Source organism: Oryzias latipes, chromosome 11, assembly GCF_053564925.1.
Source record: "Oryzias latipes strain Hd-rR chromosome 11, Olatipes_Hd-rR_3.1".
NCBI lineage: Eukaryota > Metazoa > Chordata > Actinopteri > Beloniformes > Adrianichthyidae > Oryzias > Oryzias latipes.
In genome coordinates this window covers 27048704-27060576 of record NC_136247.1, presented here as the reverse complement: position 1 = coordinate 27060576, position 11873 = coordinate 27048704, and the positions used below count along the sequence as shown (strand labels likewise).

Here is an 11873-nt window from a genome sequence, read left to right as displayed (position 1 = left end):
AAATCAGCATCTTATGGCCTAACTTTGGATGATAGTAGGGATGCAAAAGTTTGTCTGAAACCCAAAAGTGTTTTGTTTTGGCTCAATCTATCATTTGTGTAGTAAAAAAACAACAATAATAAAAATGTAAATATATCTCACTATACAAACAATAAACCATTTTTAAATGTAGTAAAATACGTGTTTGACAATTTTAACGTAAACGTTTGATGGCGTAACATGCGGTTCGGTTTTAAACCAAGAATAACTATTTTATAGTGAACAATGAATGTATTACTCTGTTACTTAGATTACTTTTAGTAATCTGTTCCATAGGTCACGCTCATGTAAAGCCTAGAATAGAATTCATCCTAAAAATGTACCAAGAATGAAAAACCAGAAGCAAACAAACTTGTAGTTTAAACTTTTTATTTTCTGTTTGCAGACAAAAAGAAAACAGATTGACATAAAAGTCCAGGTATAATAAATAAATTACCTACTGAAACTGTTGGCTTTTAAAGCAACGTAAAGAATGGCAACGTGTGGAGCTGAGAGGAGGAGCTGGTGGCTGAAACAAAGCAAAGTCAGCGGCTGACGCTGCAGCTGATGGTTGTGTGCAGATGTTTACAGTCCAACAGGGTTTGGAAACACAGGAGAGCAGAGAAAAACCAAAAGCTTATTTCCATCTTCTTGATTCCGTCACATATGAAAAAGTTCTGAGCTAACCCGTCCCAAAGACGCCGTTCACAAATTCACCCGTACTGAAGGAAACACAACTTTGGTGTTGAGATCCGACGTAAAAACCTGCTGGATTCTTGTCTCCGCGCGTACAGTATTGAGTTCTGTAGAAAATAAATCTGAGCTTTTTGAGTTTGTAGCTTAACTGACTGAGGTAAAGTTGCAGGTTCCTGAAGTAGAAGCAGGCGTTTCTTTGTCCCGGACACCAACAAGCAGAGTTTGTGTGCGTTCATGTACAGCTGATGGAATCATTTCAGCCGCTAAGTGCTTTTTTTTTTTCTTTGTTTGCATCTGTTTGATCAGTTTTTTTAATCGAATATGGAATTCCTGAGCTTCTGCTGAGTAAAAGTTTGCCCTGAATTTCCCCGTTTGCTTCATCAGAACCGTCTGAAAGGTGATTCTGGACCTGAGGGCGTGTGATGGATTTGACCGCATCCTTGTGGTTTGAAACCACTTTGACCCAAAAGAGGACCGACGCAAGTTTGTTTGTTAAACCGACTTAAATTTAGCTGAAGGTTCTGGAAAATAAGCAGAGTTTTATGATGTGAACTGAAGAGGCGGCTGGATTAGACGTTTATCTCTAGAAATGACCAACTGGTCCAAAACGGCAGCTACATTCTAAAATGTAGACGTTGTGAAGGTCAGCAGATAATAAATGTGAAGCTGTATCTTATTTATACTTTAGGAAAAAAGTGTCTTTTTTTTAAAGACAGTTTTGGTTGAGCTTTAAAACCCTCTGAATTGCTTCAGGGCTTGACTTTGACTACAGGTTTTCATGGCTTCACGACGGCAGAACCTCTTTTATTCGGTGGTTTCCCTTTGTCAGCCGTCTGATCTCTGAAGCTCTGCTGGTCTCAAATCGGTTTTTCTGCTGAACTGAAGCCGCTGCAATGAAACGGACCCAAAAGGTTTGCATGAAAAATGAAATCTTAATACCACAGTAACAGTAAAATGGAGTCACCCCTTAACTGAAGGGAATTCAGTTACGATAAGAAGAAGTCATGTGTTCGTAAAGATTCCAGCTTTGGGAAAACGAAAGAGAAGCAGAACGTTCAGAGACTGAAGGAAGAATTCTTTCTAGCAGATTTTTTTCTTTTTTTTTTAAAGAAAGTTAAAAAAAGAATGGCACTAATCTGAAGTGTCTATTCACAGAAAACCTTTTCATTCACAACTTCATGTTTTACAGTTGGGTTTGAGGACATTCCTTTAGGAAAAATGTCCGACTGGTTCTGGGGGAAAGGAAAGGAGGCGGGGCCTGGCGTTTACAAAAACACCTTTCCATGCGGTTTTTCTATGAAAATGCACAGAAAAGGCCAGCGTTCTCTTCCAAACAAAGGCATTTGATCTGTACAGAGGTGACATTTGGTTTGGTTCTGCGGTTGGTCCCTACAGTCCGTCCGTCCGTCCGCCAAACCGAATGGAGAAGCTTCTGCCGTGTCGCCTCCGCTCTGACGCCCCCGTCATCCACAGCTGCACCACGGTTTCTACTAAAAGGCACAAGCGCGTTGTTCAGCATCGCTAGTTTCCTGCAGCCGTCTGTCTGCTGGTCCGGACTCAGGAGATGAGAAGGAAAGCTGGCGTTCGTCATCTTCCATGTTTCCACTGCAGGTCAGGGAGATCCGGACCTGTTTGATGGAAAAAAGAGGGGGAAAATGGAAGAACAGAAAGACCAACACCGATGGCAGAAGTAGAGTTTGAATACGTTGAACTGCTCTATTAAAGGGGTTTGATTGACCGGTACCGGTCTGTGGGTCGCTTCATAACCGAAAACTAAGCCAGTAAAAGTTCTGTTTTGGAAAACGACTGGATTCTTTCCAGCGTATTCCTCACTTTTGACACGAGTTGTTCTGCTCGGTCACGTGTCTTAAAAACATCCGCCCCCCCTTCCTAAATCGGAGGATCCAAGCGCTGAAGAGCCCCTTCAGCTAACAAATGATCAAAAAACCAACGTCTTTGGGGAGAAAGTAGCCAGTAAAGACGCCAAAGAAAAGCCTCGACTTCAACAATCTGGATGCAACATGAGTTTTACTTGAAATGTAGATTTATTGTCACACATCAAGCATGTGCATGTTTGGTGACCGACTCTACTGTTAGAAATACGCTGCATTCACTGTAAATTTACATGTGATTATTATTATTATCATTATATGTAGAAAATACCAGCTAAAGCTCGTCTTTAGCGGTGTAGCTTTCCACAGAATCCGGTGTCAGACCGTGGAACAAGTGAACAAATCAATGAAGCTCAGAGACGAGAGTCTGTCTGCCATCACTACATCTCCCATGATGCATTGGGTTAAAGTGACAGCGTCTCAGCGCACAATGAGTCTCTCCTCTTAACATCTTGAAACCACAACGAACACACAAACAGTTTTCAAATCTTCTAACTTAACTTTTATTACATCTTTTAGAAAAACCAGCTGCAACTTTCAGCTTTTTCTCCCACAATTATCACAAAAATGCATGTGAGATTGTGGTGGGACTGTAGATCAATACAGACTATGAGCTTCTACTTTATTTTAGTTTTTGGGTGCTGGTGTGCCGCAGGGTGTTTTGTCAAGGTTAAAGTGTGCCGTGGCTCAAAAAAGGTTGAAAAACACTGCCATAGAGGAGCATTTGAATTAGAAAAAAAGATTTTCCAGAAAGTGGAAGCTCAAAACATGAACCTATATATAAACTGGCATAAAAAAGGTGGGAGAAATACTTTGTTTTGATTTGTTTTTTAATGTGTGTAGGTTAAAAACTCTTAAATGATGTTCGTTGGACATCAAATGTCTCTATAACCCAGTGAGGAACTGCAGACGTTCCCCTCAGTCGATGAGGAAAAGTCCGCTCTGTCTTTGTGCAGCAGCAAAACCTTCAACTTCCTGTCGGATAACCGCCTCGCTGTCAATCAAAGAGAGAGCCGAAGAGCAGAAATGAATCAAAGACCAGAGAGAAACCTGCTCATCTGGAGAGAGTCCAACAACAACTGCAGTGTGGTTGGTTTCCCTGCAGCTTTTTCTAGCATGTAGCTTTATTTCTGCACATAGACGCATCATGACGACTGCTTTTCCAGCGTAGACGAGGATCTCATCCACATGATGTGGAAACTTCTACCTGTAATAACCGCAATGATTCTTTTATTCAACAAAAATGTTTGACTTTCGGAACATAAGGTATAAACGTGCAGCTAACCTTTGCTGTGTTTTACAGGATAAAAGTTTGGATTTCAAGGGGAAATATTCAATCCTTCTGCTTTGGAAATGATGGAAATAAAACACAAAACATTTGACTAGTTGCTTTTTTTGTGCCAGATTTGTTCACGAATTGCTATTTTTTAACCTTTTATATTTTAAAATCTTTATTTTCAAAGTAAAGAGTGAGTGACGACTAAACTCTAAAGAACTAAACAGGAAAACAGTCTCTCCACTGTAGTTTTCCATTAGGTAGAAGTTGGAACCATAAACATCTTCCGGCCACAGAAGCGGTTGTTTTTTTTCTGAAGGTGGCTCACATACCCGCTCATGTCTGCTCCTCTGCCGGCGGCTGGGATTGGCTGACGCCTTCGCCTCCTGGCAGCTTGTGCTCCTCCTCCATTTCACAGCCGTCCTCACTCTCGCCCTTCACCGAGCCGTCGGCCTTTGCCTCCTCGCCTTGCTCCTTCACCTCCATCTCCCCTTCGCTTCCCGCTGCCTCCGCTGGCGTCTCCTCTTCCTCCTCCTCTTCGCCTTCCTCCTCCTCGTTGCTGAAAGGCTCCTTGCCCGCCTCCACCCTCCTGGCGGTCTGGGAGAACCAGTCCCTCACCTGCTCGTAGCTCATGCTGGACTTGGTGACCAGGTCGTCCAGGTCCTTCTCGCTCAGAGCTCTGTGTTTGAGGTAGTAGTCCTTCAGGAACTCCTTACCAGATTTGACCTGCAGGAGTGGAGAAAATAATGTGTTGATGTGTAAATAGAAAGAATTGCCCCCCTACTGGATGCCATTCCATTACCTTCTGCCGTCTTTCAAAATAATGTAGTCAAGGACTTATTATTACACCCATATCACTACCATCATATGAATATTAAAGCTCACTTTTCTGTGATTTCATGCATTGTCCCACACAGACCTTGATGACGCCAGCGCCCCCCTGTGGCGAGCGTTTGCAAGCATAGGGCCGGCGCGACCTCCTGGACCCCAGGCGAAACCGCTTCCGGGGCTTTTTGGGGCTTCTTGTGCCGCCGTTGAACGCCTCTTCCACCTTCAAGAGATGCGACATTGTAAGGAAGCAGCACGTTTGCATTGAAAATGCAGGAGGTGACACAGAGTGAAGGTAAAAACGGCGGTGGGCACCTTTCCGCTCTGGTAGAGGTAGTACCACTTCAGGTTGTTGTTTTTGCAGGCGTAGCGCGCGTCTCCGAACCACGTGACGATGTAGGACCGCGGCAGGCCGCTCTCCTCCGCCATCTTGTCGTACTCCTCCGGCGTCGGCCACTGTGTGCGGACGAAGGCCCTCTTCAGGACGTTGATCTGTTCCGGCGTCTTCTTGATGGCCTTCCTGCTGAGCGGTGGAGCGCTCTGCTGCTCGTGGGCGGAGGACGGCGGCGTGCGACCCGCTCTGAGCTTCTCGCTCAGCAGAGGCAGCTTTCGTCTCTCTGTGAACCAGGCGTCCACCTCCCGCCTCGTCAGCTTCGTCTCGGCGCGCAGACGGCTCAGCTCCTCGTCCGAAGGCCGGTCTGAACTCTGGAAGCTGGCCTCCAGAACCAGCAGCTGCTCCGGAGTTTTCTCCTTGAACTTCTGCGGGGTGAAGTCTGGAAGGGCGTTGCGGAACTTGGCCCGCGGGCTGCTGGTGGATCCGGACGAGCCCTGGGCGTTGTTTGACGTTGGGGAGGCGTCGCTGGCATCGTCACTCGAGTCGATCACGATGGTGGCGGTGTGGTCGCCGCCGACGTTCTCGCCATGGCTGCTGCCCCGCCCTCCCCGGCCCGCGCCGGCTCTGCCGGGCAAAGGCTCGCCCAGGAGCAGGCTGTGGTGCTCCTTGGAGTTCCTCTGGTTGTAGCGCGTGTCACTGAACCACTTCTTTATGGCTCGCTTAGATAATTTGGTGACTTGCATGAGTCTGGAGATCTCCGCCTCCGTGGCGAACTGCCTCCGGCTGTAGCTCGCCTTCAGCTCCGCCAGCTGCTCTTTGGACTTCTTGGGTTTCGACCCTGAAGCATCTACGCCGAGAGCGCCGCTGTTCGGCGAGGCCAGCATCTCCGTGCTGGCTTCGGACGCCGACGGCTCGGCGGCTTTTGGCTGTTTTCCCGGCACGCCTGCGACGGTTAGCGTGACCGGAGACGCCACGGGCACGCCGCTGCTGTTCCCAGCCACCTGCGTGAGGACGAGGCCCGGCTGGCCCACGATCTGACACGTCTGGAAGATGGACTGCAGGCCGTTGGAGGCCGCGGCGATGTTGGCCGGGATGACGGTGATGGTCTGAGGGACGGACTGGACCGTTCCGTTAAACTTTTTCCTCCTCGCCTCTTCTACCTGCAAATTTGATGGAAAGTCTTAATGCAGCAGCAATAACTGACGTTTAATCAGACATAATTATCTGTAGATGAATTAATTTCCCACTGCAGACAGCAAAAGTGGGGAAACCTTCCTAAAGAGGACAGCGTTAAAGACCCACTCCGAGGAAAATCGGGTTTTTGACGCCTGTTCTTTAAGCGTTTTTCTGTTAAAGGACAAACAGATCATAGAGCTCCAATATTGCTTGTTGCACCGTTAAGGCTGGGGGGTTGAGGGGCTCTAAGCGAATAAACAGAGAGCTTTCACTAACTGGAACTCAAAGGTGAATCTCTCATGAACTCCTGCCGCTCTGCAGAAACTCTCCCATAAAAATACATTGATTTAGTCAGTTTTGGCCAAAAAGGACTAAATCATAATGAACAGACTTTCACATTAGATCAAAAAGTCCCGTTAGAAAATATCCAAATGATATAAATGAACAAATCCCTGATTCACAGCTGCTTATTTCCTCGTTTCTTTTTGAATAATAATTTGAAAACGGTTGCATATTTATAAATAAAGCATTTCAATGGATAGTTCTGTTGTTTCAGCCAGTTTGGTAGCAGTGAGAAACAACAGAACTCATTTATTCTAGAAACCAGAACTGATGATAAAAGCCTCCAGTCTGTCCTAAACTCAGAGTCCCTCTGAGACTAAATTTCATCGTCCGTCCTCCGGTTGCGCTTTATTCAGCCCCAATCACAAGATGGCGCATTCGTCCAACAATTAAGACAAACTTTGTCCTTTGCTCCGACGCTTTCAAATGATAAATGTCTTTATAACTTACTAATACAGTGCAGAACATGTACTTGTGTCTTTGAATGTCCATTTTTTTCTTTTTAAATGTAGTAAAATGTCAGGATGTGACATTAATGTAACACTGCTGTTTGTGGAGTTGAATGAAAAACTATCTTCCTTCCTCCCAGCGGGATCAGTTTGGGTTTTTTTCCGAGCAGCGAGTGAAAAACAGAACAGGAAGTGTTGGTGAGGTCACACGGCTGACCTCCTCGGGCGTCCAGCTGACTCCATGCTTCAGCCTCTGAGCTGAAAACCAGACTTTAATCTGCTCCTCGCTGAACTTCGTCTGGGAGGACAGACCTGTGATCTCTGAGACGGATGGATACGGAAACCTGCAGAGAGGAAAACAAACCACTTCTGTTAACTTAAAGCTCCTTTTAACTGATAAAACTTTAAGGTTTTTTTTTTTTAATTGAAGCTGAAAGTACATTAATTAGAGCCAGGAAGCTGAGAAAAAGAGAAATCTTGTCAATGAGAGGAAATCCTGTTTATGAGGCTTTGATTTTAGCCACGTAAACTTTAATTTTGGTGGAAACGTCAATGAAAAAGATGCTAAAGGATGTGCATATATGTACAAATGTCGGACATTTCTGTTCCTTAGCTGGCTTTGTGTTTGTTGACTTTTGCGACAAAATTTCAGACCCACACATTGATACACGTGGTTTTAAATGTGAAATCAGGTTTGTGATCACAAAAGATTTGAAATCTATTTCCAATGCGATTACGCAGTTTTTAGCCAAAATTCAAAAACCTGTCGATTTCTAAGACGTAGTTACTGCAGAGCAGCAGTAGTTCATTAGAAATTTGCCTCTTAGTTGCCGGCAGGATCGTTGGGGAGGAGCAACCCCGCCCCCCTTCCCCTCCATGTTAACGGGAGCTCAGAACAGGGAGCTTGTGGCCCCCCCAGCATATTTTCTACATCTCAAATGAGCCCTTTGTCATGTGCTCCTGATTCCAATAAAGAAATACTTATTTTCTTATTAAATCATCAGAAAAATGCCAAAAGAACTTGTTAAAAACAAATGAAACACAATTTTCAGGGGGTTGGGTCTTTGAGAAGAACACTACGTTTCTCAGTTTCTGAGCTTTTGTGATGAACCGGAGGAAAACCGTGACTGAAATAATAAAACGTAAAAAATATGTGAATACGTGACAACAAGAACATTTAAACGCGAATAAGCGGTAGAATAACCACAGACATGGTGCAGAAACAAACACTACGTGAAGTAAAGAGAAGTACTGAGTCTGAGTCCTGACATCAAAAAATAAAATTTATCTCATTCCCACAAATTCATATCTTGTTTGCAAGAAATACTATTTTGTTCCCTAGAAATAAATAATTTGTGCGAATGAAATAATTCTTCACGTCACGAGTCATTCATAAACTCGGACATGCTCTCCGTCCGGCCGCAAAAGCTGCTTTCAGCTGTAACTTCCGTGTCTCTGTGACTCACATTCATTCAAGAAAGGAAAAATAAAAACAAGAATGGTCAATTTATTATTGTCTCGATGAATATAAGAAAAATATCCTAAGATTTAGGATGCCCGAGCTTGCACACACAGACAGAAATGTGACGGTTTCTGCTGTAAATCCAACTATCACTAACATCAGTGTTTATGGAGCTAAGTCTGGTAGGCGAAGCAGCAATCCGTGTTTATGAATGACGTAAATAATTACTTTGTTCCCACGAGTTAATTAATTTGTGGGAACAGAATATTATTTTGTGCGAACAAGGTAATCTATGGGAAGGAGATATATTTTATATTTTTAATGGCTCCGTAGAGAAGAGCAGAGTGTTAATTAAGAATGTTTGAGAATTCTTTGTGGATGACGAGTGGAGCAGGTGAAGCGGCGCCGCAGAGATGCAGCAGGCGGCGTTACCTGTTGTAGGCGCCGATCAGCAGAACGTTGTTGTCCATGGCCGTGTTGTAGGTGGGGATGCTGCTGATGGGGATCAGGAGCTGCGTCTGCGAGCTGTTGTGTTGGTTCTGCAGGGCCGACAGAACCTGGGCCAAGGTCTCCGGTGGCAGCACGGCGCCCCCCCCACCGGAGCCGCCTTTGATCTGCAGCATGTTGGGGGCGTTGACCACGATGCTCTGCGGCACGGCCTGCAGCTGCAACGGCGTGGTGACGGGAACCAGGCGAGGCGTGACGGCCGCGGAGAGGTTCATCGGCGCCGGAGACAGCGCCGGCGGCTCTCTGTCCCCGTCCTCCTCATCGTCGCTCTCTACTTTAATGACATCGCCTAAAGGCGTCTTTTGTGTCGCGGCAAACTTTTTGGGCTCCGCTCTGCTCCTGATCCTCATGATGGGGGTCTTGCTGAGGGGGATGGCTTTGCGAGACGTGTCCTCCTGCTCGTCTTCCTCGTCCTTGATGAAGCTCCCGTCGAAGGTGAGGTCGTTGACCGTCTGCTGGAAGACGGTCTCGTTGTTCCGCTTCACCATGGTCCGTGTGAAGTTGTCCTCACCCGGGTGGAAGCGGGCGTTGTGAGCCAGGAGGGTGTCATAACTTCAGAAAAATAAAAATGATAAATAACATGATGCATGTAGCCTTTATAAAGCATACATAAATGCAGGAAACCATTAGAACAATCCTAAATGTCCTGCTGTTTTCACAAATCAGAGTATAATTCAATAAATAGCTTCATAAATATAAGGTAAATGTGATTTGTTAGCAATAATAAACAGCAAAATTTTAATTTTCAAAAACTAAAACAAAAAAAATGTACACAAAAACTTGGATCTTAATACTAAATTTTAGTGCAAACCAGGATGTTCTACAGGAAATCACCACATAAAGTGGAGTTTCAGTTCTGATGGAGGGAGACGTGTGAGCGGCGTACCTTTTGGTGTGGTAGTCACACTCCATGCAGACATACGAGGTGTTCAGGACCACGTCGGGATGCTCGGCGTCCACATGCATGGTGAACTGGTTCAGCTCTGACGTCTGGAAGCTACAGTACTTGCACTCGTAGCCTCCTTCTGCCGTGTTCAAGTCCAAATAGGGGTCCGACACCACGTCCTGTCTGAAGTCCTCGTCCTGGTCCTCCATCAGAACGGGAACCTCGGAGGAAAACGCCTCCAGTCCGTTTCTGCCCTCCGGATCCGACTCATCCATGATGTCCTCCGACTCCAGGTCCGATTCCATCGCTTCCCGAGGAGGAACCATGCAGGGGGTCGTGGACTTCCTCCTGCTCGACATTCTGAGTTTAGGTGAACTAGCAGTGCTGTGAAGTTAATCCGAACGGTACCGCCACGGTTCCATAAAGGTGCCGTCAGTCAAAACGTTTCATCCGTTGTCCTCAATTCCTAAGAACAAAATTACAGTAAATATTTATATCTCGCTTTAAAGCACCTTTTTCTTAAAAACTCTGTTTATACCAAAATAAGCAGAAATGAAATGTGTCTGTTCTATAAAGATTATATTTTGCCTGATATTTTTTAACCTAATTTTCCATCAACATTTCAATTTAAGTTTTTATTTATTTACTGTGAAACACCTTTAAACCTCGCGATTAAAAACATGTTCAGAAAACCACTTAAAGTGAAATTGTGAAACGTAATGATAATCAGGTGTTAAACATAAACAATAGACTAGAATGCATGCTTTTATTCTGAAGGTTTGTCACATTTAGAACACCTATTACTTTGAATTAAATGTTGTGGTGTTTTACCACAAGAAGACTTCTTGATCATTTTTCTGCAGGAATGTTTAATTTTCACTAAACTGAAACAATAATAATAATTGGAGATTTTCCAAAATATTTAACCATTTTAAATAGAATTGGTGGGAAATGTGAAACATCTTTAGCAACAAGTTAAATTAATTTGATATAATTAACCTAAATCAGAATCTACACACATTACAATAAATATTGTATTTTAAAATAAATTAATTAGTCTATGAATCCTGAGAAGTCCTGTCAGACACTGTTAGCCCTCTTGATTTATAAAAATATATATTTTTCCCCACTAAAAACTTCAACCAACATCTGTTCACCCTTCAAAGAAGAGGGGCTCCAGGCATTAATGGAGACGGAAATGCTCCAAATAACTAGTTTCCATCAGCTGTGATGATGCTATATCCATCACAACAGGCTAACAGCTCTGTGTTTCCTTTTTTGGCGTTTTGTTGATGTCCTTACACCCACAAAAAGCCCGAACGTGTCAAAGTGACTCATCGTCTCGTGCCTCTCAGACCGCTTGTTGTCTCGGAAACACCAATGAGGAACGGCAGCATCTTCCTAGCTAGCTAGCTAGCTGCCGCGTTAGCTAGCTCGGTTCTGCTTAAACGGGGCCGGGTCGAAGCGGGCATTTAGTGAGTACAAACACCGCTAGAAGTCTCCCGCTCCGCTTCACCCGCTCGTTCGGCTCATGTGTACCTGCATGTTGGAGAAAACGGGTAGCTGGCTAGCGGTGTAGCATCACCAGGTCGGTCTGTTGATACGCAGTCTTCCGCCTTTTTTAGCCGATTTCACAGCGGACCCCATCTGATTTAGCCGCACGCGGAGACATTCACGGCCTGGCACGGACGTCCGCTTCTACTTCTATCCCACACACTTCCGCTCGCATGGTTGTCTTTGTTACCCGGTCTAATATGAAGACGTTTTAATTAAAAAAAACGGACTGGTAGTTCAGCGAGTGCAAAGATAGCCATTTTTCTGTGCAGTGCTGAGAATTAGCCAATGGTTCTCAAGTACATCCGGTTTGGGTATTTCAAAATAAAGAGCTGGACTTAATTTAAAGAGAACACTGCAAGATGGGGGAAAAAAAGATTAATTTTTAAATTTAGTATCTATTGGTTTTCTATTCTATGTATAAGTTCACATGGTTTGAAAAACATATTATTT

At 44.6% G+C, this 11873-nt stretch overlaps 1 protein-coding gene across 2 annotated transcripts; it reads right to left on the bottom strand.

The window, feature by feature from the left end:
* Positions 1-391: 391 nt before the first annotated feature.
* On the bottom strand, positions 392-11723 carry LOC101174681 (zinc fingers and homeoboxes protein 1). Of its 2 annotated transcripts, none has more exons than XM_004073901.5 (8): positions 11406-11723; positions 9867-10332; positions 8906-9532; positions 7229-7355; positions 5026-6204; positions 4802-4933; positions 4215-4608; positions 392-2342 (listed from the first exon to the last, which is right to left on the bottom strand). In XM_004073901.5, exons 2-7 carry the CDS (start codon positions 10223-10225, stop codon positions 4219-4221), a joined length of 2814 nt encoding a protein of 937 aa, XP_004073949.1. In that variant the 5' UTR covers positions 10226-10332; positions 11406-11723; the 3' UTR covers positions 392-2342; positions 4215-4218. The 2 variants fall into 2 exon arrangements, with proteins under 2 accessions (XP_004073949.1, XP_078811233.1); XM_078955107.1 differs by having other exon boundaries at positions 11410-11548.
* Positions 11724-11873: the final 150 nt, after the last annotated feature.